Source organism: Eleginops maclovinus, chromosome 13 (genome assembly GCF_036324505.1).
Source record: "Eleginops maclovinus isolate JMC-PN-2008 ecotype Puerto Natales chromosome 13, JC_Emac_rtc_rv5, whole genome shotgun sequence".
NCBI classification, from domain to species: Eukaryota; Metazoa; Chordata; class Actinopteri; order Perciformes; family Eleginopidae; genus Eleginops; species Eleginops maclovinus.
This window is the reverse complement of record NC_086361.1, coordinates 5,362,761-5,376,681: the sequence shown is the minus strand read 5'-3', so window position 1 is coordinate 5,376,681 and position 13,921 is coordinate 5,362,761. Positions and strand designations below refer to the sequence as shown.

The 13,921-nt window shown below is 38.3% G+C and overlaps 1 protein-coding gene across 1 annotated transcript in view; it reads right to left on the bottom strand.

The window, feature by feature from the left end:
- Positions 1-13,921, bottom strand: part of LOC134875026 (fibrocystin-L-like) — a 51,863-nt gene that overhangs the window by 29,088 nt on the left and 8,854 nt on the right. Inside the window, 16 exon segments of the mRNA XM_063899413.1 lie at positions 2,167-2,349; positions 2,633-2,737; positions 2,929-3,071; positions 3,858-4,050; positions 5,546-5,678; positions 6,770-6,891; positions 6,991-7,152; positions 7,258-7,365; positions 7,895-8,000; positions 8,355-8,477; positions 9,589-9,743; positions 10,675-10,804; positions 12,211-12,380; positions 13,072-13,235; positions 13,318-13,442; positions 13,526-13,675. Coding sequence (XP_063755483.1) covers positions 2,167-2,349; positions 2,633-2,737; positions 2,929-3,071; positions 3,858-4,050; positions 5,546-5,678; positions 6,770-6,891; positions 6,991-7,152; positions 7,258-7,365; positions 7,895-8,000; positions 8,355-8,477; positions 9,589-9,743; positions 10,675-10,804; positions 12,211-12,380; positions 13,072-13,235; positions 13,318-13,442; positions 13,526-13,675 — 2,272 coding nt within the window.

The following is a 13,921-nucleotide window of genomic DNA, read 5'->3' as shown; positions in this document are numbered from 1 at the left end:
TAAAAAGATAAAAATAAACCAAATCAAAATATTTATATTAACATAAGAAGTTAAAGGAAAGTGTGCACATTGTACTTCAATATAAAACATGTATTTTACAATATTTTCTGTGGTGTATGTGTAGTAATAAGATGTTTCAAAGGGTTTGTGGGTCCTAGCGACAGACATGGTGTGCATTTGTCTATCACGCATATTAAAAGGTGTGACCCATCACATATCACACATTACATTTTTCCTGTCACATATCCCGAAACATCGGAGACAGATAATGGAAAATTCCTCCTTGATGTTTGGAAGATATCTTTTTCTCTAGGTGAGATGTTGTTATTTTAAGTGCAGCTGCAGCCGAATGGTGGGAAATCATCATAGACAACGTTTTCAAGAAATATGACTTGGAATTACAGCCAATACTGCCGTTTTTTCCCCTAAAATATATACTGTAATAATTAGCACATTGTATCATAGCAATTCATTTGAATACAAATGTGATTTATAAATAAATATTAAATGTTTTTAATTAATTGACGACCTTAATATTATAATACACAAGAGTGTGACGTGAAATCATGAAGTTTTCTGGACATGGCGTGTGTTTGTTTGTCATGCATATTAAAAGGTGTGACACATCACATACAGTATTTACATTCCTCATGTCACATCCCACATCACAACATTGCACACAGTTAATGGAAACATCCACTTTGTTATATTTGAACATAGAAAGTCTACCTTGCATCATTTTTAATTGCTGTCAATGTTGACCAGAAAGAAGAGATTTTCGACAGTATATTTCCACTTAAATAAAAGATAAAAATAAAACATACAATTGAGCACATGTGCATTTTAACTGTATACAATTTAATTTTATCCAGGGTGACGTTTTTTCTTATGATGTTTGAAGAAAAAGAACATACTGTGTGTCTTCCTAGTCATCTCAAAGAAGGGAGATTTTGATCCCACAATGGTGAATTTATTTGATAAATTAAAGGAAAAGAAGAAGAAGATACCAAAACTAAGCTCCTAAACTAAACAAAGCGCCCCAAATGCTTTGTGGTATCAAATAATAGTAATTAATCAATGTGTGGAATGAATAAAATAAAAATACATATGTCAGTGTAGCCTTTAGGTGGTTATTATTTAACTGTCATTTATATTGACAGTTAAATAATAACCTTGGTCCAGCAGTGGCTCAGTCAGTAGGGGCTTGGACTGGGAATCGTAGGGTCGCCGGTTCAAGTCCCCGAACAGACTTGAAATATGGAAAGTGGACTGCTACTTGGAGAGGTCCCAGTTCACCTCCTAGGCCCTGCTGTGGTGCCCTTGAACAAGGCACCGGACACCTCCAATCCCCCCTCCCCATTGCTCCCCGGGCGCTGCACGATAGCTGCCCACTGCCCCTAGTACTAGGATGGGTTAAATGCAGAGGACCAATTTTACTGTGTGTGCTCTGCTGTGTGCATGTATGTGACTAATAAAGAGGGTTTCCTCCTCCGATTCTATTGTTCCAAGACCAATATACTGTACTCATTTGTTACATTTTTTTCACCTGCGTAAGATAAAAGTATTTATTTCCAAAGCCAAGCTCACATCTCAAATCTTTGAGCTTGGACATTTTATTGCTCCGTTAGAGGTTAATGCTCCTCAAAGTATCATAATATCACTATACAAGCGAAGAACACTTCTCTCTTTTTCAGAGCTAACAAGGTCTGGTGTTTGTCTTTATTGTACTGTAACTACTTTGCTATGTGTGTCTAACATTGACACACGTTTGTCCCTTATACTGTTTATTTACAGTATGTTTAGTTTTCATGGTGGATTTGGAGACAAATGAACCTGTTAAGAGAAAGACGCATGTGTCTGCCTTTGCCTGAGGGAAAAATAAGATCAATGTATTTAATAAAAGCATACTGCATGCTAGTGTTAAGGAAGATAATTATGGTAAAGTAAAAAAATGTTTTAATGAAGTGAAACCCTTGAAGTTGCATGGGACTGTAATCTGATGGGACTTAAGTGCTGCTCAACTGTTCTGAAGATAAAGATGTGGGTGAGAAGGTTTGTATTTTGACCAGAACATGGACTCTCACCTCCGACAAAACAGACTCAACAACAATGAGGTGAAAATGAAAGAGTCCCTTATTATTATTGCAGTAGGAACAGTGGCTCTACCTTTGGCAGATTTGGCTCCGCTGTTGAACGGTCCGTCTCCAGGGGTGATTTCTCCCGGGCGGGAAACACTAAAGACCCGGTACTCTACCTTCTGTAGGATGGGCGCCTCCCAGCGCCACACCACTGAGTCTCCGACATATGCATCCACTGAGGCAGGGCTCCAAGCATAGCCCTGTCCCAAAGCTGAGAAGAAGACACAGTTAGACTGACTGATACAATTACACACACAGGTATGAGTTCATTGTCTAAAGCTAAACAGCATGTCAATAGAATACCTAACAAATCTGTTCTAAAAATGGCCAACTATGTCAAAAAAGGAAGTCAAACTGGTTTTTAAGCACTTTGGGTGCTGTCACATTTAATCCCCAGCTGACAGTTCCCTTCTTGCAGAAGATTACAGTAAAGTAATCCCCTCTGTGTCGTATTTAATCTGACACCTTGAAAAAGGATTGAAATGTGGACATACTGCGGTCGGATCCCTGGTTGTCCACCATGTGAGTCTTCTCTTCCGACTTCATGACACACTGCAGCTCATTCTCTGAGGCGGCCTCCACCTCACACTCTGCTCCACCTGTCAATCACCACAAACATGCGTGAGAACAACAAACGGAAGTATCACAATACTGCTTTCCTATATAGGCACATCACTGTAGACTACCACTGGACCCCCCCTGTAGTTTCCCCCTGAAACATAATGAGCTATTTGTTGGTAGAGACTATTGCTGCGGTGATAAGTGACCAGCTGGGTCTCATGTTGCTTACCGAAGGAGACTTTGTTGTCAGAGGTGCTGTTGCTGAAACCTGATCCAGAAACAGTCAGCCTGGTTCCCCCCTGCAGGGAGCCGAGCATGGGGGAGATGCTGTGGACTTCTAGGACGTATTCAATGGTGGCTTTCACATCGTTGCTATGAAACAAAACAAAAAAAAAAGCCAAGTCCAAATATATCCCAAAATAAACCATGTTTTCTGGCTTTTGAGCAAAATGTATAATTTTCTCCTGACACTTTTATTAGTATTATTTTTAAATCAAATAGGTGTAGATTAGGACAATACAGCATCATCAGTGAAAATATAAATACATATAATTCAGAAATACAATAAATACAAATAAATAATAAAAGCAGGGTTTGTTCATAAGTGATATAAAAGAGCATATATAAGAAAATAACATATATTAAAGTTTGTATGAAGAAACTACCCTCCTTTCACAGTAGAAGAGTGGCATTTTTTTCTCTTTTGATAGTTCATTATATTAAGTAGATATAAATAAATAATTTATTTATATATTAAAATGTATTATATTAATAAGAATGTACTTTATTAATATTCTTGATTAAGAAAAAGAACAGTGGAGGGATTGGACTATCTGTTTTAATAACTTTTTCAACAGATTTATTTTAAAATGTATCTTTAGTTATAAAATATTCGCAGGATAGTGAGGACTAACCCTTACAGTTGATTTTTTGTCTATATGTTTTAAAATCTAAAAACATCACGGGACATTTTCTACAATGTGACGTGTATCCATAAAAATGCTTATCTTTAAATTTCTTACATCTATCCCTTAAACAATGTGTGACAATCCCTCAAGTGATGCATTGTTGAAGATAAGATCAGCTCTTTTTTGTTATGGTATTTAGCGAGTGAGCTGCTGACCGACCGTGGGAAGAACTCTTTCATGGTAGAAGTACCTTGTCTTGGAGAAGCCATTATTTCCAACCTGTACATCCACGTGGTACAGGCCGGGCGGCAGCACGGGGAGACGGCAGGTGATGCTGGTCGCCGTCCACTGCACCGTCACACACTCCTTGCTGCCTACCAGCACCATGTTGTCATTGTTTTGGCCGCCCAGGTTGGAGCCCTGGATGGTGAGAACTTCACGGCCTAAACAAAAGAGATGTTAAAAAACATTAACAGATATTTCCGAGGAGGAGCCTCTATCACTCAAGTGTCAAGATAATTGGCCGATGGTAAATCCTTTTTATTTTCAAGAGGTGCCACTAATTGTCCTGCAGATTAACAGGTAGACTTGTTGTGTGGATGCTTCTGTATCATTAACTATAATCACATGGGAAGACAAGCCAGTCCCTCACAGTCTATCACAGTTTCTCACTGTACAGTTAGAGAAAAGGATAAAAACTGAGAAATCCTGAAAGTCAACATTACAAAAAAAACAAGAATAGCACTAATGAGGCACGTGATGACAAAAGCTCCCATTGACAGTGGTGACATGCTATTCCTCTTCCCTTCAGACACTCAGGTACCAATGAGATGGATATACAGTATCATGTTTCTCGGTAATAGAAGCATTTCCTGTGACCTGGTCTTTAAAAATAACAAAACAATAATAAAAAGAGCCTTATGTTGACTGATAGCAGTGGTGGAAGGAGTCCTCAGAGTTTATACTTAAGTAAAAGTAGCAATTCTTAAATGTAAAAATACTTTGTTACAAGTTAAAAATCTATCAAAATCTTACTTAACTAAAAGTACAAAAGTATTGGCATCACAATATACTTAAGTTCCAAAAGTAAAAGTAGTCTTAAGAGTAATGGCCCATTTCAGAATGATATATGTATATATTATGTAGATATATATAAATCAAATGACTGGATTTGGATTATTGATACATTCATGTGTACATCAAAGCTGGATAATGTGGAGCTAGTTTGAATTACTGCTGGATATTTTAACGTAACTACAATATACAATAATGGCTATCAAAATGTAGTGGAATAGAAGTATAAAGTAGCGTTTAATACAAAGGCTCATAAGTACCTCAAAATTGTACTTCCGTACAGAACTTGAATGAATTTACTTTGTGACATTCCAACACTGACTAATAGACACCTGTTATTCAAATAACTGGTTGAGTAATTCATCAATTAAATAACTCAATAAGAAAAGGGTCATTTGATAGCCCTAAAACAAAATATAAGAGGAGAGACATGAGTAGAACGATTACGAGTTATTAGGCATAGTGTGCAATATTCTCTCACAAGTCTCTTAAATATTACAAAGAATAATGCTGTTGACAGTTAAAAAACTAAATTCCCAAGATAGAAAATGTACAATGACAAAAGATAACTGAGTGATTGATTTTGAGAGTGTTATAAGATAGGGAACTGCCTTGAGGCATGGCATTGAGGAACTGAATAAATATCCTATTTCTTTCCACAAACAAAGAGCAAGCAAGCTATATATGTATCTGTTGCATTCAGCAGACAGGTGTAATTTCTATTGACCTTTCAGGATGAAACAAATCATCCCTATTAAACCTCTCGTTTCAGCTAAGCTTCATGATGGTTGTACCTCGCTGACACGTGATCAAATTCATGAGTTCATTGTATAAATGCCCCCAGGAAAAGAACTCTCCACTCACCGATCACAGTGGTGTGGCTGGGGCTCAGGCCTGAGATCTGGGATGTGAGGCTGTCGTCGTAGGTGAAGGAGCTGCTGGCTGCCTGGCTCATGTTTCCCACCATCACTGTGAGCATCTGTGCTCCTGCAGTCCCCTGAAATAAGTCATAAAAGCTTTTATTTATCAAGAAATAGGAATAATAAATGCTTTGAAAAGATGAATATTGAAGACAACCTTTCACAACAAAGTTATTAGTTATAACAATACATTTATTAAAAAAAAAAGCTTTTGATAGATGAAGCAAGACAATGTTCCACTTAAATGAAAGGTTGGATTAATAGTAAAGGGGTTCTATTGTGCTGATTGGGGTTTTCCCTTCCCTGTAGTGTGTTCCATAGGTTTTTGGTGCATGTAAATGGTCTGCAAAGGTTACAATTCCTGTGTACCCTCCAGAGGGAGTTTCTCTCCCACTCCCCTCTGCTTAAAACTCCTCCATTGGACTCCTTTGTTCACTTCCACATCATAGTGACATCACTATGTAATAATCACACTTCTATTGGCTATGGCTCCAACACATTGCGTGTAATAGGCTAAGGGTCGGGATATCTCTAAGCGTTTGATAAATCTCAGCAGAGCCGGCCAGCTAACCAATCAGAGCAGACTGGGCTCTGGTTTCAGACAGAGGGTGAAAAGAGGTGATTGGGGCAGTATGAGAACAATAAAGAGCTGTTTGAACATTAAATCATGGAGACATGTCACAGAAGAGACACTACATACAAATATGAACCTGAAATTGGTATAATAGTGCCCCTTTAAAGGAAAACAATCCAAAGTTTTCTTGCTTCAGGCTTACAGCATTTGCTCTGCTACGAGCGTATGGGGGCTTATGTTAGCTTATGTTATCCATTTTTGTTAGAACCGATATCAGAGAGCCAGTTTTCTGAATTTACGGCTCAACACGGTGTTTTACTCTGCATCACTACTGTTACCTGTTGCATCAGGTAAATAGGGGCGCCTAAAATCAGCTGCACAATGTAAATGAATAGGTATTAAAATATAAATATGTGACATACGTTAATTAACCTACAAGTATAATAAATAATATTTTGCAACCGGATATTCACAGATTTTCTGCAAATACATGTTACCTGGTAAGTGCTGAGTGTTCTGCAGCATTTAAATTGTCGCATAATGCAGTGAAGTATTCATCCACAATAAACAGTAGTTTGTAATTCATGCACTTACAGCTGGTGTTCTGCATTTCAGCTCAGTGTCACTGGCTTTAACCACGGCACACTCATCACCGCCGACAGTAACTGTGGATTCCTGGCTGAAGCCGAAACCACTCACTGTCAGAAGTGTGCCACCTAAGAGAAAAATCAAAGAGCATAACGGTTATTTAGTATTAGATAATAGAGACATAGTGTTATAATTAGAACAATTGGTGCAGAATTGTATTGTCTTACCTGACAGACTTCCAGAGAGCGGGGCGAAGGAGGAAATGATGAGCTGGTAGGTGAAGTGTAGGACGCCTCCTGCAAAGCGGGAGTTACCCAGAGAGGGGAAGCTCACGGACACGGGGTAAGTTCCGGCACTGGCGCTGCCCAGCCTGCACACCTGAGTGGTAGCTGCAATGGGATTGACCGAAGCTGGTAAACTCCTTCCACGTGATAAATACAATTTTTCTAATTTTAACAACAAGATTCAACTTAATAATAACATATTTAACTTACCGTCGATCTGTTCCACATCACACGGGGTCTCTCCCACCATGATGGAGGCATTCTCATTACTGAAGCCAGTTCCAGTGACAGTCAGGAGAGTCCCCAGGCCATTAGATCCTGTTAAAATCAGCAATAACAAATTACAGATTAATATATAAAACTCTCGCTACCATTAATATCAATCACCAGATAACAGGAAGCTTGACTATTATGGCGTTTCCCCCAAATTCTCTTCCAATTCAATAAAACTTGACAGGGTTTCTTCTTGGTTATGAATTAATTCAATTGAACTATTTTATTTTATACTGGTGTTTGATATTACAACCAATTTGTGCATACACATTTAGGCAATTAATGGAGCTACTAAATAACACAAAGTTAATGACAGATTTTATTGGCTTGCAAAACATATAAGTATACAGATAAGTAACACTAAAACATTATAAAATAAATTCAAATAATGTTGAGATTATTTGAGGACAAAAAATACTTTTCCAGTTCAGCAATATTATTTTCTTGGTGATATTAAAAGCCAAAAATAGGGTCTTGTGATTTTGGTAAAACAAGCATTGGTTGTTTGTATTGCTCATTAATTATCAATCAATCACCAATAATTCTGCATGCTACATGGTGATATAATAGGTACCTTGAGATGGGCTGATTCCAGTCACCACAGGAGTCTTGTCTTCGGTCCATTCGAACCCACAGTCACCAGAACACTTTGAGGGAATCCCGTTGATGATCACCTCCACCTGCAAACATCATCAAAACATTAACAAATCTCGAGTTAAGGAAGTTTCACAACATTACAACTTGACACTTGATTGGAATAACTACTAATATGAAATCACCGCCAGTCATAACAGAATAATAGAGGCCTGTCAAGCTCAGTCCCTGGAGCACAAAGGAGTTATTTAGTGGCATGTAATCATATCAATCAAATCCTTGCATGAAGTATACAGAGACAGCTTAGCTGCACTGTGCAACGCTACACTCTAAAATATGACTTGCTCATCAAGATTTAAAGGCAGCAGAGGTGAAAGCAAACAGGTAATGCTGAAACCCTAAACCAGATGTGCTGCAGCCTTTTTGAATCACGGTTGTACCTGTGGTTTGGTTTCCCAGACACGAAGGTAATCTCCTGTCAGGCTGCGTATCAGCAGTCCTCCCTTTTTACTCTCGGTTATTGAAAAAACGACGTTGTTGCCCACAGTCAGGGAGTCATTAATCTGTAACGAGGACAAATCACAATCAGGACTTTAAGAGCAAGAGGGTGTTCTCTTAACGTTGCTAGAAACTTTGATAGTTGGAACAGAAGACATTTTAGCCTAAATACCGCTAATAACAACAACCCCCCTTAAGACACTGTAATAAGACCCCTTGTTGTAATATCACTGCAGCTGCTGTGGCCACTAATGAAAACAAGTTGAAAACAAGCACAGTAAGTGTAACAGATGTGTAACAGAAGAGATCAAAAAGCTATAGATTAGATTAGAGTTTAGATATACTTTATCCATCCCCAGTTGGGGAATTGGTAAAATAGGGAAATTGATCAAATAGAGGTCTTTATATGGAACGTTATAAAAATACAAATAAAAAAGAATAAAATACAAAATGAATGAAAAGGAAATATCTTTTCATTAATCAGAAATCAACGAAACACAATACATTAGTGACACATAAAATGAACAATCAACAACAGACAAGATCATAACATTGTAGAATGATATCAAGCTGTCAAAGAAGCATTGGCCATATCTGGCTCATATTATGACAGTAAAGGATGAAAGATACAAAGTGTCCAAAAATATAAACACAAATCTGAATATGACATTTATATCATATTGATACTATGCTGCTACTTCTGCAAATAATATCTTGGACTAATGTTATTGCCTTAATTTATAAATGTGAGTCATTGTTTTTTACATTAATGTCCTCCCTGGTGTTTATTTTCCTGGCATTTTATTATAATGTTGTCATTTTAGTCTTGCAAAATGATTTATTGTTGTTATTTTTTGTCTGAGCTAATTTACTCTATCTACGAAGAGGACTTTGTCTTGTAAAGTTACATTTAAATAATGGCTGTTGAATCTCAATATATCGCCAAATGACGTAACACAATGCTAACTGAGCCTATAGCCCACGGATGGAAAAGTGGCAATTTGCAATATTATATTATGGGTTGTCTGAGGGGGCTATCCCAAAAGACGACACAGAAAGAATATCTGAAGAGTCATATCCAACATAAATATTTAAAAAGAGAACAAAACTGAGATATAAGATATTTATTGCTCAAAATACAATAAAAGAATGATAAAATAGGAAGTAGAGTCTGACCTTCATCAGAGGCTGGTCTCCTGGGTTGGTGAGCCAATTGACCCTCCACTTAGGCCGTTTGCAGGTTCCATAACTGCTGATGCTGACCTCCCCCATCCCTGGGATCCCCTGCAGAGCGTACTTCAGGTCCTCTGGACTGATGTCCACCGACAGACCTGAGATAAAGCACCGGCTGTGTTTAAACATCTCCCCAAAAAAGAATCGGTCACAGGTTGTAATGAGTGGATACTTGTAGAAGCAGACAGCAGTGGGATGCAGCTAAGTGCTAGGACAATGTTGCAGTAGAAATAACAAAGCATTGTGGAGGTAAAATAATAAAATATATTTATTTAAAAGAAATAAGATGTGTGTGTCAACTTGCTGTCAGAGCGTGTGTCGTGAACCAATACTGTGGAAAGTGATTACTGAAACTGTTTAAAATCAAAAGTATCACTACTAGAAATACTTCAAGATTTTTGGCAACACTTCTTGAACTTCACTTACTGTAGGTATTTTTATTTTAGGGTACTCTGTACTTCAGTAAAGATCATTATTTTCATTTGGAGGCCTATATTTTCTTAAAATCAACTAATAAATAATGCTCATTTAAAAAAAGGATAAACTACCCAGAAGTTTATACAGTTAAAAAGTGAATTCAAGTGAAGAGAACTTTCCAAACAATTAGTTTTTTGAGTTGGGAAACAAAGTGTTAAACAAAGCTAGAACTGCATGAATTTATCTTATAGTCATGATTATTTTTAAATTGCAAGAGACATAAGAAATACCTTTACTTTAATAAAATTGACACAGTTAATGTTTTCTTAGTGTGAACATAATGCAGGCAACGTTTGCTGAGTCATCCTGCAGCCGTGTGCATTAAGTTTTCACAGAACTTTAGCGGATAGGAGTGATAACATGTCAATCAAGGAGCCTTGGAAACTGCCCAAACATCTCCTGCATACCACTGACTTTTAGGTTAATGCCAAACAATGGCTAACAAGCGGCTTTCAACTCTCTGCTCCATCAGGGGTAACAGCCCTGTTAGTGATTCTATTCGTGGGACCACGTACATACGATGTAAATACTACGCATGATGGTCTGATCTACCTTCAGCTCGGCCTCCATAGATCTCCACATCAAAGGTGCCCGTCAGAGGGGGGGTGGCTCTGTGAGGGCGGGTGATGCTGACGGATGCTGCCCCCTCCCCGAACACAGCCATGTCCTCGCTGCTGTTGGACTAGGAAATTGGATGAAAGAAATAGAAGATTAAAAAGATAATCCACAAGCCTAAATAAGATCTGCTGCTTTTAACAGTAGGTTTGGAATAAAAATCCGTCTTGCTAAATTAAGATCTCGGTCTATGTCTTTGTTTGTTTAGGGGAAATCTGATATTTTAAAGACGAAACGGCTTTAAATGAGTGATCAGTCCCGTAGTGTTGTATGAACTGAGGCTTGACACTGATTTTTATGGTATTTACATTATGAAATTGCATGTGTTGTTTTTTTTCTTGTTGAGTTTAGTGTATTTAAATTAAAGTACATTGAATACTCTCAAGCTATTAATACTGTTATACAGAATGTGAAACTGTTAACCTTATGATTTTTTATGTTTGGAAAAGTAACATGAACTGATGCAAAAATGTAAACACACAAAGGCCTGGACATAAGGCAACTTATTTTTAGTGCTATACACGACAAATGAACACTTATTGCTAGGTTTCTAAGTAACACAAAAACAAAAAGGCTGCCTGTAAGATCGGTAGGCTAAGGCTAGCTTCCTCTATATTTTTTCAGAAACATGCTCATTTAGAAATACATCAAATAATGTGTAAAAGTGCTATTTTTGGTTTATTTTTCAACAAATCTTACAATAATGCTCCTCAGCATGTATCTTAAAACAAGCTTTGTGATCTCACACAAGCAGCTCTTAATTAGTACAATATTTGCAAAACAAGTTCAATTTATGGCATGATATAGGATGATTAGTCTTTGTGAGGAAGGAGTTTTTGCAGTGTAGAGGCACTGATGGATTTCAGTTCAATTAAATTGACACTACACCCTGCAGTCACGCAATCCTGTGCAAAGTCCTGAAACACCTATTAGACATTGCTTCCTCCGGAACCTGTTAGGCGAATAATGAGTGTTTGGCATGTGGAGGCTGGAGACACATACAGGATCAGTGTGGCGCCTCTGTGCTGTAACTTATATCATAGCTGTGGGCTGCAGAACATTTCCTGTTTGTGATACACACTGCTGAGGCTGTTCCTTTAAATCTGACACCTGTTGTTTTCTTGTGGAAAGTCCTAGTCTGGCCTTTTGTTTGTTGTCGAGGCCATAAGCACCATTGGTATAATTTGCTTGAATCTATTAGTCTATTTTTTTGGAAGGGTGCTTGGCTAAGAGTTTAGTACACTAGCAACAAAGCTGGATGTTAAAACGAAGACATCTTTGCTTAATTTAACGACTCTACCAAAGTAAACGGGAAAGCCCCCATCTTTTGTCTTTTACGTAGCTCAACACACTAAGATCAACCTTAAATTTACAGAAAAGTGCATTTGTATTTTTCTATTGTCTACATGCCTGCCCAAGAAAGGAATAAGCAGAAGAAAAGAAGGTAATATTATACATTCTTGAGTCTGTTACCTGCAGGAAGCCAACTTCTAGCAGAGGGAAACCAAAGGCACATTCTATGGGCTTGGCTATGATCTGGTAGCTGAAGAGAGAAGCAGTTGATGTGTCTTTGGTGACGGCGATCGACTCGAATGAACGACCAGAGCTCTCAAAGGGTGGTGGCCTCCTCTTGTTGGGAACAGCTGTAAGAAAACAATCCGCAGGAATAAAATCAAATAATAACTAATAATAAACCTTAGTATTAGTGAGCAGCTTCTGCAGAGTCCTAATATTACACATCAATACGAAGAAAGGTATTCACATGATCCAATGTTGAATCTTTACAATAAATGTGCTGGAATACAGTATATATATTAATATATATTGAGTGTTTGCACTTTTGACTGCTGTTGGATTTTACATTAAAGAGACCCTATTATGCTTAAGGGGTTTCCCTTCCCTGTAGTGCGTTATGAAGGTTTTTGTGCATATAAATAGTCTGTAAAGGCTAAAATCCCAAAGTTTCCTCCAAAGGGAGCTTCTCTCCCACACACTGCCCCCTGCCTGAAACGCTTTAATTGGTCTCCTTTGTTTACTCCCGTAACATAGAGACATCACAATGAAACACTCAAGCTTCTATTGGCTAGCGCTCCAACACATTGTACGTGATAGGCTAAGGGCGGACATTTCCGAAACTTCTCCTAGCTTTTGACCAATCACAACTGAGCCGGCCAGCTAACCAATCAGAGCAGACTGGGCTCTGGATTCAGACAAAAAGAGGTGCTGCAGCACAGGCAGTGTGAGAGAAATAAAGACCAAAAGCATAAATTGAGCATAATAAGTCCTCTTTAAAGAACGGGAAGCTAAAATCAAAACTACAATCAAGCTGTGTACCATTTTCCTCCATGGTGGTAGCGCTCTCTCCGATGTGAACGGCGTCCACGTAGAAATCTGCACCAGAGGCGTCTTTGTAGAGGTAAACCTCAAGCAGAGTGTATTTGCCTCCAGTATAATCATTCTGCAGGGAACTCTCCATGTCCATGCATTTGTAACTCCATCTGTAAGGTAATAATCACAATTAAAGACGGAACTCTGCTGAGAAGTTTGCATACTTGCAAATTAAATGGACTTTTCACGGACTTGTCGCCCTTGTTGAATAGAGTGGGGATCTTTGCGGTCTCTGTCTTGGTATTGCCTTGGCTGTCGCTGTAAGTGAACTTCAATCCAACTTCATCTTTCAACATTCCCTTATATGCAAAGCAAAGCTGCAAGGAACAAAACAATGAATGGTGAAGAGTCCATTTACAGTATACATTCTAGCAATAAATAAAGCAGTTACGTGTCTCACCGTAGGATGCTTGGACAATGTAACTGATCCGTAGGTTCCACCAGACTCTTTGGTATAACTGTTCTTGAAAAGGACCCCGGCGTTTTTCAGGGACCACAGGCCACAGAAAGCAAAGTTCTTCACTGGAGTCCCTTCCTCAGCAGTATCAAACTGGGGGATGCAAGAAATCAGAAAACCGTGAGAATCCTATTTCAGGTGCTCTCCAACGATCAGAGGTCTGTGAGGCAATTCCAATCCCTAAAAGCACTGTTTGATTAAATGAGTCAGCAGTGGTTGAAAGTAACTAAGTACATTAAGTACATTTTCAATGCAGGACTTTTACTTGTAAAAGAGTATTCCTAAACTCTGGTACTTCTACTTTTACTTAAGTACAAGATCTGAGTACTTCTCCTCCCT